We start from the raw sequence: 16,088 nt of genomic DNA on the forward strand, positions 1-16,088 counted from the left end.
AACGTCAGTGTAAGGCGGTGCAACCAAGTGTTTGGTAATCTCATTTTATTATCCCATCGATGCTTAAGGCTGGCTACAGCCACTTCGCTCCACAACCGTCCCGCCACCCCTGCCGTGTGTTTCCAGTGTTGTGCGGCGCGGCCAGAGGATATCCACCTCGAGAACCTCGAGCCGCTGATGTGGTAAAATTGTTTTGTTTAAATTCTTTTGCGAGCGATGGCCGACCTGGCCTTCCACTGCCACTGCCTGACGGACGGACGGACGCACGTCGTCCAGCTGCGCGCGTCGGACCGAGTCGGCGTGCTGCGCCGCCGCCTCGCGAGCGCTTCAGGCCTTCCTCGTGATGCGACTGCCCGTCTGCGGCTGAGCTGCGCTGGCGCCGAGCCCAGACATATATGCTGCATTGCCAACTAGCACTCGACATCGCACGCACTCGGCCGCCTCCCGTCGCCCCGCGCTTCACACTCGCACTTACGGAGGCTCTTGCACGGAGCGACGCCGTTGTCCCACCTCTCTCGAGGCGTCGAGTGCTCTGACGACACGGCGGCGGCGGAGTCCCTCCCGCGGCGCTCCATCACCGCGTGGTCCGCTCGGTACTCTCGCGGCGTCAGCGACACCGCCGCCGCCGCCGCCGCAGTCGCCGCCGCCGAGCGTCGGCAGTACGAGCGTCAGTACTTGCAGCTCGAGGCGCGGCGGCTGGCGGCGCGGGCGGCGGAGGGGGTGGCGGCGGCGTGGCGCGCGGCGCGCGCGCACGCGCCGGCCGCGCGCGCCGCCGTTGCCGCTGTGGAGAGAGGGACGTGGGCTCGCGCCGCGCTCTGGCTTGGCTTGCTGGTTGCGGCGAGGGAGGCGCGGTCAGACCCACAACACAACACAGACACATACACATACACAGACACGGACACACACACACACACACCTCACCCACGCGCACCGGGCCTTGCACTTTGAAGGCCGTGCGGCTCCCGCCTGTCTAGACGTGGAGTCGCGAGGGACTAGCCTGGCCCTTGCCCCACCACCCCGTGTGTGTGGAGAAGTCTTCCCTGCGCCTGCTTCCTTTAGGTCGGTCTCGCGAGATCACCCGAGATCACCCGAGATCACCCGAGATTGCCTTACCCGAGCCCCTGCTCGCCGCAGGTCGGTCTCGCGATGCCCTTTCTTATCGCGGCGGCCATCCACTCCCTCTTTGCCAGGGAGGTGTGAACGGCGTCTCTTCACACCCACTGCTGTGAATAGGCGGCCATCCACTCGCTCTTTGCCGAGGAGGTGTGAACGGCGCCTCTTCACACCCCACTGCTGTGAATAGGCGGCCATCTACTCGATCTTTGCAAACCTCGGCGTGGCCGACGGCGGCGAGTCGGCGTACACAGTCTTTAACAACATGAGGGCGCCCTGCCCGGCCACCCCCCGGCCACCCCCCGGCCACCCCTCGGCCACCCCCCGGCCACCCCCCGGCCACCCCTCGGCCACCCCCCGGCCACCCCTCGGCCACCCCCCGGCCACCCCTCGGCCACCCCTCGGCCACCCTTCGCCCTCACCTCGGCCACCCCTCGGCCACCCCTCGGCCACCCCTCGGCCACCCCTTGGCCACCCCTCGGCCTCACCTCGGCCACCCCCCGGCCACCCCTCGGCCACCCCTCGGCCACCCCTCGGCCTCACCTCGGCCTCACCTCGGCCACCCCCCGGCCACCCCTCGGCCACCCCTCGGCCACCCCCCGGCCACCCCTCGGCCACCCCTGCCCGGCCACCCCTCGGCCACCCCTGCCCGGCCACCCCTCGGCCACCCCTCGGCCACCCCCCGGCCACCCCTTGGCCACCCTTCGGCCTCACCTCGGCCACCCCTCGGCCACCCCTCGGCCACCCCTCGGCCACCCCTCGGTCACCCCTCGGCCACCCCTCGGCCACCCCTCGGCCACCCCTCGGCCACCCCTCGGCCACCCCTTGGCCACCCCTCGGCCACCCCTCGGCCACACCTGCCCGGCAAGACCCTCCGCGTACGGACGGCGCGTGCATCACGAATTGAGTGGCGAGTGGCGGGTGAGTGTAGGCTCTGCCCGGTCAGATCCGCGCTGAGGACGTGCAGGCCCAGATGATGCACGGCTTCGGGTGAAGCTGAAGGCCTTGCGCGCGAGCCGAAAGGAAGGGGCCGGGGCGCGTCCTCGGACGACCGTACGGCGTACATGCGCGTTTTTTAACTACACGCCGGAACAAACTCTCGACTAAGTGTTGTCGTCAGACGTGGAGACGCGAGCGGCGAGGGTTGCCCTTCTCTGTGGTAGGATAAGGTAAGGCAAGGTAGATTTCTCCGCACACACACAAAGTGGTGGCCGGGGCGGCGGGGCGCCGGGGTCACGGTGTGGACAGGCGTCTCCCGTCTCCTCGCACTCGCTAGATGTACCTTTACTCTTCAACCCACGGCCACGCGCACTGGGCCTTGCACTTTCGGAATGCCGTGGCACCGAATAAGTTACATCATAAATTGACTTTAGTCGGGTCTCGGCAGCACGCGCATTCGCATCTTATTTCTTTCTCACAAACTTTCGATCCTCAGGTCGGCGAGTCGCGCCGTCGGCGCCACCCTCTGCATGTTGAGCACGTCGTTGGCGTCCGCTCGCGCGGCAGCGCCCTCCTCGCCGCTTCCCCAGCGCGCCGCCTGGCCGGGAGAGAGGTAGAGGGAGAGGTGAGGGGCCGCCGGGAGCCCCCTCTCCGCACACACACTAGCACACACAGAGTGGTCGGGCCGCCTGGGCAACACACTGACCGACAGCCGGCCTTTTCCCCACTTCCTCGCGCTTGCGCCCTCTTCTCGCGCCTGGGCCCCGCGCGCCCGTCCCGCTCCAGTGAGGACGGATGGCTACAAAGCAGTGCTACTTCGATGCTGCTGGCCGCGCGCCTGCTCGCGTCACAAGACCGTGCGGTCTGCCTTCCACATACTACGGACGAGTGAGATGTGCCGCTGAGTCGGTGAGTGAGGGCTCCAACTACGGCCCGTCTGACTCTGGCACTGTCGTCTGTGTGGTGGTGGTGCCTCTCCCTGAGATCACACACACCGCCCTCGTGTGCAATGCCCCGTGTGTTCCGCGAGTGCGTGTGCCCCGTCGTCCGTGCTAGGGACGTGTGTGTACCACTGACTGACGGAGATGTGCCGCGCCTTTTCTTCGTTCCACGTCTCGAGGTGGCGCGAGATCAGCCTCCGCCGCTGCTCCTACCAGCGACTCGACGGCGGCGCGTGATGGGTGGGGCCTCGAGATGTGCGCGAGATATTGGCCTCCTCTGCGCACGACACGCCTCCGATCTCGAATCATCTCGGGGAATCTCGAATCATCTCGGTGGATCCCGGGGACTCTCGGGGACTCTCGGGGAATCGCGCGCTCCTCTGCGGACGCGCATGCCACAAACCACTTCTCGTCCCAGAGGGTCAGGAGCGGCGCCCACCTAGACACCTCCTAGACCCCTCCTAGACACCTCCTAGACACCTCCTAGACACTTCCTAGACACTTCCTAGACACTTCCTAGACACTTCCTAGACCCCTCCTAGCCACTTCCCAGACACTTGCTAGACACTTCCTAGACATTTCAGGGGCAGGAGCGGCGCCCACCGCTCCTCCTCCTCGCCCAGCAGCAGGTAGTTGCCCTCCACCTGCATGCAGGCCCCGGCGTGACAAAGAGTACCCGAGGCTGAGAGCACCCGAGGCTGTCCTCCACCTGTGCGCAAACCCCAAGAGTCAGGGTCAGGGTCAGGGTCAGGGGTAGGGTCAAGGTCAGGGTGAGGGGTAGGGTCAGGGTTAGGGTCAGGGTTGGGTCAGGGTTAGGGTGACGGTGAGGGTGAGGGTGAGGGTGAGGGTGAGGGTGAGGGTGACGGTGAGGGTGAGGGTGAGGGTGAGGGTGAGGGTGAGGGTGACGGTCAGGGTCAGGGTTAGGGTCAGGGTTAGGGTGAGGGTCAGGGTCAGGGTCAGGGTCAGGGTTAGGGTGAGGGTGAGGGTGAGGGTCAGGGTCAGGGTTAGGGTCAGGGTTAGGGACAGCGGTCACATGGCTCGGGTACCACTGCCACAGTGTAGTGGTGTGAGAGTGTAGTGGTGTAAGGCATGGAAGCAGCTAGCGCCGCTCGCCAGCACGAGCTTGTGCGAAGGCAGCAGCTGCACGCCATCCTATGGAGTAATTAGTATCAATTAGTTAATTAGGCAGCTGCACCCTATCCTATGGATTGATGAATGGTCATTCCCACCCTCAAGCCACGGCCGTCCCTCGCCCGCACCGTCACCGGCGGAACGTGACGTCTCGGGGAAGTCTCGGCGAAATCTCGCTAACATCTCGCCGGCACAGGGTCCGACTTGACGCGGCAGTAAACGGGTAGTCTCCCTTCGGACGCGGCCTTGGCGCGCGTCAGCGACGCGCAGAGCCCCTCCGCGTCGAACGTCCACGGCGAGCCTCGCCGAGGCAGAAGCGAGCCGGCGTCGGGCGGGTCGAGAGCGCGCAGCTCGGCGCGGGAGTAGTGGAAACCGTCCATCGGAAGGACGACGGCGGCGCCGGGCGAGACCGCGTTGACGCGCTCGCAGACGGCGCTCGCGAGGGACGATTTTCCCGCTCCGGGGCCGCCAGCAATGGCAACCCACCACGGCCGCTCTGGAGAGGTGGCCGCAGCGTCGCCGAGGCGGAGGCGTGCGAGCAGCCGGCCGGCGAGGCGGTCGTAGCAGCCGGACATGCGCGCATCTGGACTGGCGAGGGCGGCAGCAGACATCGCCAACGTCAGCATACACGCGACGAATTCAGGTGGTGTGTTGTGCGAAAAAAGAACGCCTTTGGGGCGCGAGAACAAGGGACCGGCAGGCGGACCGCCTCCCGCCAGGCCGCGTGCCTCGCCCATTCCCTGCCCTCGGCACGCGCCTTGCCCCTCTTGCCACGAGGAGCAGACCGCGATCCCGCGGAGCCCTCCTCAGCGAGCTCCACGGCGAGGTCGCGCCAGTTCCTGTACCCCCAGGGAACCCCGCACTGGCTGTGAACAGTCCCCGAACCCATACTTGGGACTCGTAGCATATGTCTTGGGTAGGCGTGCGACCGCAGCGCGCCCGCTGTGAGAGGGGCATGTATTCCTAGAATTCTTGCGGTTTGTGTGCCAGTCCGCGCCAGTCCGCGCCCTTGTCGTGCCAGTGTGCTGTGAGAGAGGCGTGTATCTTAAGAATTCTTTGCACAGCTCTGCCGGAGACTTCTGCCCCTGGCGAGTAGAGGCCCCGCCGACCCACGGGTACCCCTCCGAGGGACCCATTGGGTCGGGTCCGGTTCCGGGGTAGGTAGGTAGGTAGAAAGGTGAAGAACAGCCAGGCTCGGACTGGACACCAACGCGGTATGGGTGGACGCTGGACAGATGATGACGACACGCACGAGCGACACACAGACACAAACAAGCTCACAAGACACACAGCCAGCTGGCTGCCACACACCCTGAGTCGGCGTACACATAACTCAGGGCCACATCCTCCCTGTCGCCCCCCCCAGCACTCCACGGTGCCAAGGGCACAAACAAGGGCACAACTCAAACAAAAGACGACAGGAAGTGACATGTGAGGCTAGAGCAGCTTGCTCCACCTCTAGCAATCTCACCGGCCTGCGAGGCACGGACGAGACCGTATGTGGGGTCTAGTGAGGTGTCTATGGACGCTCTCCTCATGGGCTAGCTGCCTGCGGCTAGCCCTTCTCGCACTCACAGGCGATGACAATCCAATGTATGAGTGTATGCAAGCTGAGGCGCGTGTGCTAAATCTAGGCCGCACGTCGTGGCACTATGACGGAGGTAGACGTGCGGCCGCAGCGCGCCCACCACAGTCTCGGTGGGGCGCGCATGTTAGCAAGAGAGTATGTATGTATGTAGTAAGGTGAAGAACAGTCAAGAGAGTTGCGGGGAGAGCCATGCCCGGGGCTCTGCTCCAAGAGACCTCGAGAGTGCTAGCGTGTGCCTCTACTCGCCACTGCTCGAACAATGCGTCGGCTCCGTCCTTGCCTGCGCGATTCGTCTCGCCGCCTGCGCGCCTTCTCCTCCGCAGCGGCTCATGACCTTCCAGCCGACGACTGTGTCCGGTTCGAGGACGTCGTTCGGGCGCACCACCGCATCAGGTCGGGCATCGTCCGAACCGAGTGCAGGCCGTCGTACCACCTCTCCAACATGACGGGTTGTAGCATCCACCTGAAGAAGGAGCAGTCGCAGGTCACGGGTTCCTTCAAGGAGCGCGGCGCACGCAACGCCATCATGTCGCTCAGCGAGGAGCAGCGGCGGCGCGGCGTGATTGCCGCCTCTGCCGGCAACCACGCGCTAGCCCTCGCGTGGCACGGCTCGCAGCTGGGCGTGCCGGTGACAGTGGTGATGCCGACCGTCGCGCCGATGACCAAGGTCCAGAACTGCAGGCTCTTCGGCGCGAACATCATCATCCACGGAGGCCACATCGGCGAGGCCAAGGACTATGCGCTGCAGGACCCCGCGCTGCAGGGACTGACCTACATCAACGGCTACGACGACGTCGAGGTCATCGCGGGCACTGGCACGCTCGGCATCGAGATGCTGGAGCAGGTCCCCGACTGCCCCTGCCCCTAACCCTAACCCTAACCCTAACCCTAAGAGATGCTGGAGCAGGTCCCCGACTGCCCCTGCCCCTAACCCTAACCCTAACCCTAACCCTAAGAGATGCTGGAGCAGGTCCCCGACTGCCCCTGACCCTAACCCTAACCCTAACCCTAACCCTAAGAGATGCTGGAGCAGGTCCCCGACTGCGAGGTGCTGGTCGTGCCCATCGGGGGCGGCGGCCTCATCGCCGGCATCGCCCTCGCCGCCAAGACGCTCAACCCGGCGGTGCAGGTTGGCGGGTGTCTGGCCTCCGAACCCTCGACCCGAGCCTCCGCCCTCCGACCCCGACGTCCGGAGGAGGCTGTGAACAGCGTCTCTTCACACCTCTAGCTGTGAGGCGCCCGCAGGTGGTTGGTGTCGAACCGCGGCGGTGCGCCTCGTACACCGCGGCGCTGCGGGCGGGACACCCGGTGACGGCGGAGGTGCTGCCGACGCTCGCCGACGGCCTCGCGGTGCCGCAGGTCGGCCCGCACGCCTTCGCCGTGGCGCGGCGGTGGGTCGACGAGGTCGTGCGGGTGGACGAGAAGGACGTCGCGCTCGCGGTGCTGCGGCTGGTCGAGGGGCAAAAGATGGTGGTCGAGGGCGGCGGGGCGACGGGCCTGGCCGCCCTCCTGCCCGGCGGCCCGCTGGACCGACCCGACCTCAAGGGGAAGCGGGTGGTCGTCCCGCTCTGCGGCGGCAACATCGACGTCAACGTGCTCGGCCGCGTCATCGAGCGCGGCCTCGCCGCCGACGGGCGGCTTGTGCGCCTCACGCTGCGGGTGAGCGACCGTCCGGGCGGCATCGCGGAGCTGACCGGCGTGCTCGCCGCGGCGGGCGCGAGCGTCAAGGACATCTTCCACGAGCGGGCGTGGCTGCACACCTCCGTCGACCAGGTGACGATCAAGGCGGTGCTCGAGACGCTCGGCCCGGAGCACAACGCCGCCATCATGCGCAGCCTCGCCGACTCCTTCCCGGCCGCGGTCGACACCATGAGGCTCGAGGGCACATGGACGGAGGACGGCGCCTCGAACCTGAGCGGCCGCGCGGCGGCCGTTGGGTGACGCCTTCGCGCAGCTGCACGTACGTATCTCTCGCAAAGTAGTCTATTGTGTTTTGCTATTGGGATGGCCGATCGGATGGATGGGGACATTGGAAAAGAGAAAAAAAGAATGTTATCAGCATGTGACATGAAGGAAAGGAAAGGTAAGGTAAGGTAAGGTAAACTTCTCCACGTGCACGAGCGGTGGTGCTGGTGGGGCAAGGGGGGGCAACCCTCGCATCTCCACGTCTAAGGTAAGGTAAGGTAAGGTAGATTTCTCCACACACACAAAGTGATGGGGCAAGGGGGGGCGACCCTCGCATCTCCACGCCCGGACACGGGCAGGAGCCCCACGGCATTCAAAGTGCAAGCACTGGCCCGGTGCACGTGGGTGAGCAGCCTGCCCCTCCCTCCCGACAAACCCAACTTCCGCACACACACAATCGCACTCTGGTCTCTGGCCATCGAATGACTAACGACAGGAGCCCCACGGCATGAAGGAAAGGTCTTTCACAGGCGCTAGGGGCACTTGGAGCACTTGGAGCACTTGGCAAACGATGATTTCTCTTTTGTGATATGTGCGCCGATGTCGTGTGTGCTAGCTGGTGGGGCAAGGAGAAAGAAATAAGGGTAAGGTAAGGTAAGGCAAACTTCTCCACACACGAGGTGGTGGGGCAAGGGGGGGTTGTTGCACGAGTATATGGGACAAAAGCGTCGAAAATGTCCCAAAAAAGCGTGTCTCGAGTTTGTTGCAGCTCCGCAGCCAGCGCGGGCTGCCGGGACGCACCGCTCGCGCGTTCGGCACACTCAGTGGACCCCACCGAGTGTGCCGAACCAACTGGAGTCAGCAGGCTCGACGCCGTGCTCGCTGTGGGGCTGCAACAAACTCGCCGCCGAGCGTGCCACCGACGGCGTCCCGGCGGAGGTGATGGAGTGTGAGACCTGAGGCTGCGGAGGTGACGCCTGAGGTACCGGTCCGTGCACAGCGACTCAGCCGGCGACCGCCACGGGCTCAGACGAGACTTGTCGACTCGTTCCAGCTCAGCTTCACCGTGGTCCTCGGGCGTCTGTCGACGTCAGGACCACCCATACAGCTCGCGGGTTTGAGGTCGCAAGAGCCAAGATGGTGGCGTTTGGACATCCCAACCATCACACAAGACAGCCTGTAGGTGATGGCGGGACGGCGCAGTGTTTGTGGCACTCGGCAGTAGGCACCCGCGGCACGGCCCCGCTGTCGGCTCTCGCGGGCTGCGGAACCGGCCCCAGAAGGGGACGGTCCGGGCGAGTGTGGCAGCTCCTGCGCTAGTATGGGCACCCTCTATTATAGCACTACTGATCCTGGTCATTAGAGCTGCCAGGGATAGCGTCAGGAGCTGGTAGGAGTCAAAGCCCCTCATATTTGAGACATCGTGTCCCATATACTCGTGCAACAACCCGGGGGGGCAACCCTCGCGTCTCCACGTCTAACGACAGGAGCCCCACGGCATTTAAAGTGCAAGGCCCGGTGCGCGTGGGTGAGCGCGGTGTGAAAGAAAGAAATCATGCGAAAGAACGACATCCTCAGAAGGAAATCATTTCAAATGACATACCCCAGAATCGCGGGAAAACGTGCCGCCCATGCTTTCATGCTTTCCGCCGCGCTAGTCTGTGAGAGAGGTTAAGGTGTGCGACCCTTGGCGACGCCCTACGCACAGAGGGAGACTCGGACACCATCGGACCAACGGCCGCGCTCTGGCCGCGCTCCACCATCTCCGTTCTATTTCCAACGCTCCGCGTATACGCGCCCCCTCCCCCTACACGGCGAGAGGGGGGCCTCCTCCTACAGCGGCGACGCCGCTCCTCTTCACTGCCTCCTCCTCCTCCTGCTCCTCCCTCTCCCCTCGCCGCCGCCAGCGCGGCGCTAGGCGGCGGCACACTCCTTCTCCCATATCTCCCCATATCTCCCCATATCTCCCCATATCTCCCGTTAGGCGGCGGCACACTCCTTCTCCCACACGTAGTAGGCCCGGCACACCTAAGATATGGGGAGATATGGGGAGATATGGGGAGATATGGGGAGATATGGGGAGATATGTGGAGATATAGCAGGTAGTGGTGGTCTCATCTTAGCGGCAGCAGGAGCAACACGTGAGAGGCTCGGCGCGCCTTGGAGAGAGACCTGCAGCACCTGCTCACAGCTGCAGGTGTGAAGAGACGCCGTTCACAGCAGAGGAGAGAGAGCTGCAGCACCTCTCTGGCAGCTCCGGCGAGAAGGCGTCGCTATGCGTGCGCCTGTTCACAGCTGCAACTGTGAAGAGACGCCGTTCACAGCTCCGGCGAGAAGGCGTCATCTAGCGGCGCACGCGCCCTGCCCCTCCCCCCCCTGCCCCCTCCCCTCCCAGCCGTGCTTCCGGCGTCGCGACCTATTCCTTCGGCAGCCAATTCCCTCCGCACCGACCACTCATCAGCACCGCCCACTCCCCCCGCTGCGTCACGCCGCCGCCTTCTCCGCCTCCTCCTCGGATGTCAGACCCCCGGACAACGAGCAGCGGCGGCCTAGCGACACGGACCGCGGTCGGCGATGCCATCAACACGACCTCCCCCGGCGCAGCGAGCAGCGGCAACCGTCGCGCTGACGGTCTAGCTCCTCGACCTCTGCCGCGCATCCGCTGATGTTGACGCCTATTCACAGCTGCGGGTGTGAAGAGACGCCGTTCACAGCTCCGCCGCGCAGCCGCTGAGGTTGACACATCGCGGGCAGATGCTCCTCCCGGCGCCGGCGTACCTAAAAAAGAGAGAGAAACAGCGGCTGATGTTTACACCGCGGGCAGATGCTCCTCCCGGCGCCGGCGCACCTGCATCACCAGAACTGGGGCGGTAATTCGTTTGTTGGAGGCGGGTGCTCCTCCCGGCGCCGGCGCCACCAAGAGAAGACGCGGCGGGTCTCCGCGTCCTACTCACACGCGTCGAGCTGTGAACGGCGGCTCTTCACACCCGCGGCTGTGAATAGGCGTCTCCGCGTCCTCGATGCAGCGCTTCGAGTTGTTTTCGAAGCGCGGCGTCCACACGCCCGTGCGCCTATTGACAGCCGCGGGTGTGGAGAGACGCCGTTCACAGCTCGCAAGGCGCGGAGACCAGACGCCCGTGCGCCCTGCGTCGCACGGATCAATCTGCCGGAAGGCGAAGGCAGCGCCAATGAGCGCGTCGCGGTCGGCGGTTTGGACAAGGTCATACGAGGCCTTCTCCGTCATCCAGAGCCACCACCCTCCCGCCCCGAGCCCTGAACACGGCAGCGGGAGCGGTCGAGGAGACGGCAGCAAGAGCGGTGGCGGCCGTGCTGGGCCTGACTGGTGCGGTTCGTCTGTGCCTGATCGTGTGTGTACACATCCCCGTGGCGGCGTGCATCCGTCCTGAGCGCCCATCCGAGTGTGCGCATCCGAGTGTGCGGCCCTGTTAGGGTCAGGGCTGACTGGAGCGGTCGTGTGCTCACCCACAAAGGCCAGGATCCAGCAGGGACCGCGAGAGAGGGCGTGGCCAACGGAGCCTGGAGAACGTGCCGTCGCACCCTGCGGCATCATACGCTGTCGAAAAACGGCTCCATCTTGAGTGGACGTCTGCATCGAGAGAGGAAGACCTAAATCCTATCCTTGCGGAAAGCGCGCGCGCACGCAAGCTCCAGAAAAATTTCCCGTCCGCCTTTCGGAAATAAAAAAAGTCGGCAGCCATGCCATGTCCGCCTTGCGTTGTTGCACTGCTGCGAACGTGGAGCGGGAAACGAGCCTCTCTCAGTGGTGCGGCCCACTGCGGGAGGTGGCGCCCTACTTGCGTGTGCGCGATCTGGCGTGCGAGCAATCAAATGCCACGGCAGCGACCGCGACGGAGGCGCCTCTTGCCACCTTGGACGCGGCCGCCTTCTGCTTGGCAAGCGTGTATCGGTGGCTCGCCATTGCCGGTGACTCACACCTCCGGATGGCCTTCATGGCGCTCGCTACGCAGCTGCTCGGTGGCGGCGAGATCCCCGGCCGCGAGATGCTGTTTGGCAACGCGTCTCTGCAGTCGCCGCTCGAGAACTCACCGGACAACGCCGCCGCAGTCTGCTGCTCCGAGGAATGCTCAGCTAACGTGCCGACGTGCCACCGGCGCTGCGCCCTCTTTGGCCATGACGCGCTGCATCGTGGCCTTGGGCGCTTCGTCGCGAGCGCTCTCCGAGGCGCTGCGAGGTGGGAGTTCTGCGTAACGTACTCCGACATGCGGTTCCCGCGCGACACACACGAGCTCCTGCGCCCGCCAGGCGGCGACGCCAAGGAGGTGCCCGACGCACTCGTGCTGGATCCCGCCATTTGGCCCGTCTGGAAGGGGTGGCTGTCCAGGAACGCCACCACTCCTTACGCCGCCGCGCTCACGGCGCTGCTGCGCCGCGCTGTGGCGACAAACGTGGCAAGCGGCAAGCCAAGGGCGGTCGTGCTGTGGTCCTCGCCGCCTACACTCAGGGTGGAGGCAACCGGGCGAAGACCGAGTAAGTTCGACTTTCGGCAGCGGGCCGTGGCGAGCGCGCGAGACATTGCCCTCGCGGCCATGGAGCAGGTGGCCGAGGAGGAGCATCGGCGAGAGGGCTGCATGTCGTCGCAGCGGGGGCGCGGCACCAGCCGATTCATGCGCATGGCGTTCGTCGATGTGCTGCGGATCGGCCTCGACGGCATTGCAACCGGCCGCATGCCGCTCTTCAGAGGAGCCAGCCACGACGGAGTACACTGGCCTGGCGGTGCCCCCCCCCGAGATTGGTTCCGTGCTACGGCCGGACTGGAGCCCTCTCTATCGTCTTGCTCTACAGAACTGACCATCGCCGCGCTCGGCTGCGCCCATGGGACAGGCGCCCGCCGTAGCCCGCCGTAGACGTCTGGTAGGCGTAGTAAGGTAAGGTAAGGTAAACGTCTCCGGACACACACAAAGTGGTGGGGCAAGGGGGGGCGCGACCCTCGCGTCTCCACGCCCGGACACGGGCAGGAGCCCCACGGCATTCAAAGTGCAAGCACCGGCCCGGTGCCGTGGGTGAGCAACCAGTGGGATGGGGGGCTCTGAGGGGAAGGGAGCGGGGGGGGCGCCCAGTAGGGCGCCGGCACCCCAGCGTAGAGGGCGTCGTGTCGCCCTCCTTTTTTGGTATAGTATAAAGGGGTAGACGAGTCTACCGCGGTCTACCAAGTCTACCGGTAGACTGGGGTCGTAGGTTCATTTCGGTCTACCGGTAGACTGCCGGGTAGACTCGTCTACCAAACGGTCTACCGTCTACCCGGTCTACCGGTAGACGGTAGACGGGCCACCCCTCAGGTGAGCAGTGTCGTGCGAGGGAGTTCTGTTGTAAAGCTCTTTTCGCAGCACCTTACCCTGGCCCATACTCCTTGAGTCGGTCGGCGTAGCCGAGCGACATGCCCGCTGAAGCTGCGGGGGCGTCACTGTGTACGACCTGCAAAAGAAGAAAACCACGGCACAATTTAAGAAGAAAAACATGCAAAACACCCCGCCAGCCCCGCGGAGAACACCTCCGCGAGAAAGCAAGGCATGCCTGTCAGAGCAATTAGAGGGGTGGCCGTTGCCGCAGCACGATAGCTTCGAGTTCCAGTTGTTGTCGACGCCGAGACGGTTGACAACTTCACGGCTTGCCTTCTCCGACGTCTTACGGAGAGTCAGAGAGAGAGAGAGAGAGAGAGAGAGAGAGAGAGAGAGAGAGAGAGAGAGAGAGAGAGAGAGAGAGAGAGAGAGAGAGAGAGTTAGGAGGCCACAAGACGCTTCGAATATTGTGTACCAGAGAGATAGGTGTGGGAGCTGTGAGAGCGGCCAACTTAAATAAATAAATAAAACGGACACCTCTACTAGGAGATGGGTAAAAAGGAACAGGTCCCCGCCCTGCGGTCTTTGTGCAGGGTTCTTTGTGGGTGTGGTCGGCAACTAGCCGGGGTCGTCCTCCCGATGGGGGACTAGCACTAGCCGTCTTCCACATGGTCCCTCGGGTCCCTGCTGCTCCTAATCTCGTCGTACATCCTCCTGCTGATCTCCGCAACATCCTGCTCCCTCCCTCGTCTCGCCCTGCGCGTCTGCTCCGCCTCCCCGTCGTCCGCCCTGCGTCGTCTGGTGACGGGTCCTCCGTAGTCGGTTGAGGTCGCCGCCCTCCTCGTGCGCCTCTTCCCAACGTTCCCTCGGCGGCCGATGCCGTCTGCTCCGGCTCCCCAGTCCCCGGGTCTGCGCTGCTCTCGTCTGCGCTAGCTTCTGTTTCGTCATCACTGGTCTCCCGCCTCTTCTTTCTCCTCTTGTTGTATGCTTTGTACATCGCGTCGATTCCTTTTCGCGTGAGCACCACCCTGAAGCCCGCCCAGCAGCTGAACCGCTCCCTAAGTCGAAGGAGCATCATCAGTCTCACCCACTTCGCTCGCTGCCCACTGTCTCCGCTCCCTCCCGTTTGGGCCGCCGTCGCGGCCCTCGTTCGTCCCACTGGCTGTTGGCCTGTTCCCACGTTACCTCCATTATCCCTCCTCCTCCGCGACTCCCTCAAGGCTGGCCGGGCCTCCTTCCACCCAGCGAAGAGCTTCCTCAGCCACTCGATGTGTTCCTCTCTCTTCATTATGCGCGCGGTAGCCTCATCGTTGAGCTGGATCCACCTCTGCACCGCTCCCGTCGCCGCCTCGGCCACGACTTGCAAGTTCCTCGTGACCCCGGCGCCAAGGTCCCTCCGGCTCTTCTCCGAGAGGTCATCTACCAGCGCCGGCAACACCCCCCCGACGGCTGGGGCTAGTGCCTCGTACCCGTCCTCATCCAGCACCCTATAGCGTGGCGCGCCCACCCTCGCCTCCTGCGCGCCTCACACTCAGTTTTCACCTCGCGCGCGGCCGACAAAGTGAGCTCACGACCACCTCCCCCTCCCTCCTGTAGGTGGGCCGCCCCGCGCTGGCGGGAAGAGGCGCGCCGAGCCATCGGTGACGTCCTGGCGAGCTCATGTCCCCCCAAAAGGTCGCACCCGCCCGTGGCTCCGCCGTCGGCTCCGCCGCGAGCGGCGACGGTGAGGCCGCCGGGGCTCGCCTATACCGGCTAGTGTGGAGCCCTCAGTGTAGTTGCGTGTTGTACTAGTGATGCTGCACTAGGCGGCCCGTTTTTAGCAAAAACCAGATACCACATCGCGTGTGGTCGTCGCAAAACCGCATCTTCGCCCGTCTGGGACCTCTTCGTACGGCTCCAAAAACGGCTCCTTAACGACGACTACGCGGCCCGGCGGTCGATCTGCGCCTTCTCAGCGGTGGAGGGGATGTGGGCGGTACGTGCGGGCCGCGTGCTGCTGCGACGGTTTGACGAGTGCGACTCCCAGCGCGTCGACTCTGCGACCCCACGGAGCCTCTGCTGCTCCGGGGGGGGGGGTCTGCAGACCACCCGGCCGAACTTCAGAGTGGCGGTGCTCCTGAAATACCGCTCAAACGCCCACGATGTTGTGGAGGGGACATATGCTGATGATCCTGGCCCGATTGGTTCGCTCAGAAAGCTTCTGGGCGGTCGCTAAGGTTCGCTCCCCGCACACCGGCCCCGGAATAAGATACATCATAAGTTGCACCCCTGTTGATGTAGCACAACCTGTGAGCACAACCAGTATACTCTGTGTGGACATTTGAGGACATCAAGCTCATTGCCAGGAGTCATTGCCACTGCACAAGGTGCTGTGCAGGCGCAGCACCTAGGGCTACAGCACACCCCATGCAGCAGCGTCGCCGCTGCAGCGTCGTCGCCCCTGCAGCGTCGCCGGCGCACAAAAGCGCAACTGACCACAGCGCTCAACATGGCACAAGGCTGGTGCCATGAGTCAGTGGACATTGCCACTGCACAAGGTGCCTTCCAGCAGCTAAGGGCTACAGTACCCCATCGCAGCAGCGTCGCCGCCGCTGCAAGCGTCGCCGTTGCAGCGTCGCCAGTGCACAAAGCGCAATGGAGACCACAGGTCCGCACTCATGGCACAAGCTCACTGGTGTGAGGATTCATTGCCACTTGTACAAGTGCTGTGCAGCACCTGAGGGCTACCTGGGAGTACTGCCATGGTTGCTACATCAACAGGGGTGCAACTGAGCTGCAACTTAGAGCTAGAACCAGGGCTAGAACTTGAGAGGCTGCAACTGAGGGATGAAAGTACTGCCAGCCAAGTTTGATTGCTGCTGCAACCATGATCTTCTAACTCTGTGACTCCAATGGGTGATTTTCTAACAGCTGTGTTTAGGATCATCAGAGGTGTCGAGGTGGTTCGAGCGTTGTGTCGAGCGTTGTCGAGCGGTGTCGAGCGGTGTCGAGGGGTGTCGAGGGGTGTCGAGGGGTGTCGAGGTGTCGAGTTTTGGGGTGTCGAGGTGTCGAGTCGGTGTCGAGGTTTGGTGTCGAGGTGTCGAGGCCGGGCTCAGGACACACATGTTCCGCGACCCGGGAGTGTGGTTTTGCAGTTGGCGACGGTATATCATT

The 16,088-nt window shown here is 64.3% G+C and overlaps 5 protein-coding genes across 5 annotated transcripts; 3 read left to right on the plus strand and 2 right to left on the minus strand.

Moving 5' to 3' along the window:
- Window positions 1-216: 216 nt before the first annotated feature.
- On the plus strand, window positions 217-2,239 carry EMIHUDRAFT_456118 (hypothetical protein; the record flags this gene model as incomplete). Its single annotated transcript, XM_005784651.1, has 5 exons — window positions 217-340; window positions 521-846; window positions 1,135-1,194; window positions 1,304-1,384; window positions 2,045-2,239. The coding sequence occupies 5 exons, from the start codon at window positions 217-219 to the stop codon at window positions 2,105-2,107; spliced, it is 654 nt and encodes a 217-aa protein (XP_005784708.1). The 3' UTR covers window positions 2,108-2,239.
- Window positions 2,240-2,271: 32 nt separating this feature from the next.
- Window positions 2,272-4,763, minus strand: EMIHUDRAFT_442008 (hypothetical protein). Its single transcript, XM_005784652.1, has 4 exons — window positions 4,313-4,763; window positions 4,107-4,145; window positions 3,149-3,637; window positions 2,272-2,650 (listed from the first exon to the last, which is right to left on the minus strand). The coding sequence occupies exons 1-3, from the start codon at window positions 4,748-4,750 to the stop codon at window positions 3,554-3,556; spliced, it is 561 nt and encodes a 186-aa protein (XP_005784709.1). The 5' UTR covers window positions 4,751-4,763; the 3' UTR covers window positions 2,272-2,650; window positions 3,149-3,553.
- Window positions 4,764-5,971: 1,208 nt separating this feature from the next.
- Window positions 5,972-7,769, plus strand: EMIHUDRAFT_429609 (hypothetical protein; the record flags this gene model as incomplete). The annotated part of the gene is made up of 3 exons (XM_005784653.1): window positions 5,972-6,556; window positions 6,746-6,841; window positions 6,958-7,769. 3 exons carry the CDS (start codon window positions 5,972-5,974, stop codon window positions 7,651-7,653), a joined length of 1,377 nt encoding a protein of 458 aa, XP_005784710.1. The 3' UTR covers window positions 7,654-7,769.
- A 1,504-nt stretch (window positions 7,770-9,273) lies between these two features.
- On the minus strand, window positions 9,274-11,250 carry EMIHUDRAFT_442010 (hypothetical protein; the record flags this gene model as incomplete). The annotated part of the gene is made up of 9 exons (XM_005784654.1): window positions 10,744-11,250; window positions 10,605-10,688; window positions 10,535-10,563; window positions 10,361-10,395; window positions 10,236-10,292; window positions 10,106-10,166; window positions 9,978-10,033; window positions 9,836-9,902; window positions 9,274-9,647 (listed from the first exon to the last, which is right to left on the minus strand). Coding segments are annotated over exons 1-9 (1,248 nt in total), but the record flags the coding sequence as incomplete, so codon positions are not given.
- A 329-nt stretch (window positions 11,251-11,579) lies between these two features.
- On the plus strand, window positions 11,580-12,689 carry EMIHUDRAFT_112429 (hypothetical protein; the record flags this gene model as incomplete). The annotated part of the gene is made up of 2 exons (XM_005784655.1): window positions 11,580-12,372; window positions 12,535-12,689. 2 exons carry the CDS (start codon window positions 11,580-11,582, stop codon window positions 12,687-12,689), a joined length of 948 nt encoding a protein of 315 aa, XP_005784712.1.
- Window positions 12,690-16,088: the final 3,399 nt, after the last annotated feature.

Source organism: Emiliania huxleyi (genome assembly GCF_000372725.1).
Source record: "Emiliania huxleyi CCMP1516 chromosome Unknown EMIHUscaffold_169, whole genome shotgun sequence".
Classification (NCBI taxonomy): Eukaryota; Haptophyta; order Isochrysidales; family Noelaerhabdaceae; genus Emiliania; species Emiliania huxleyi.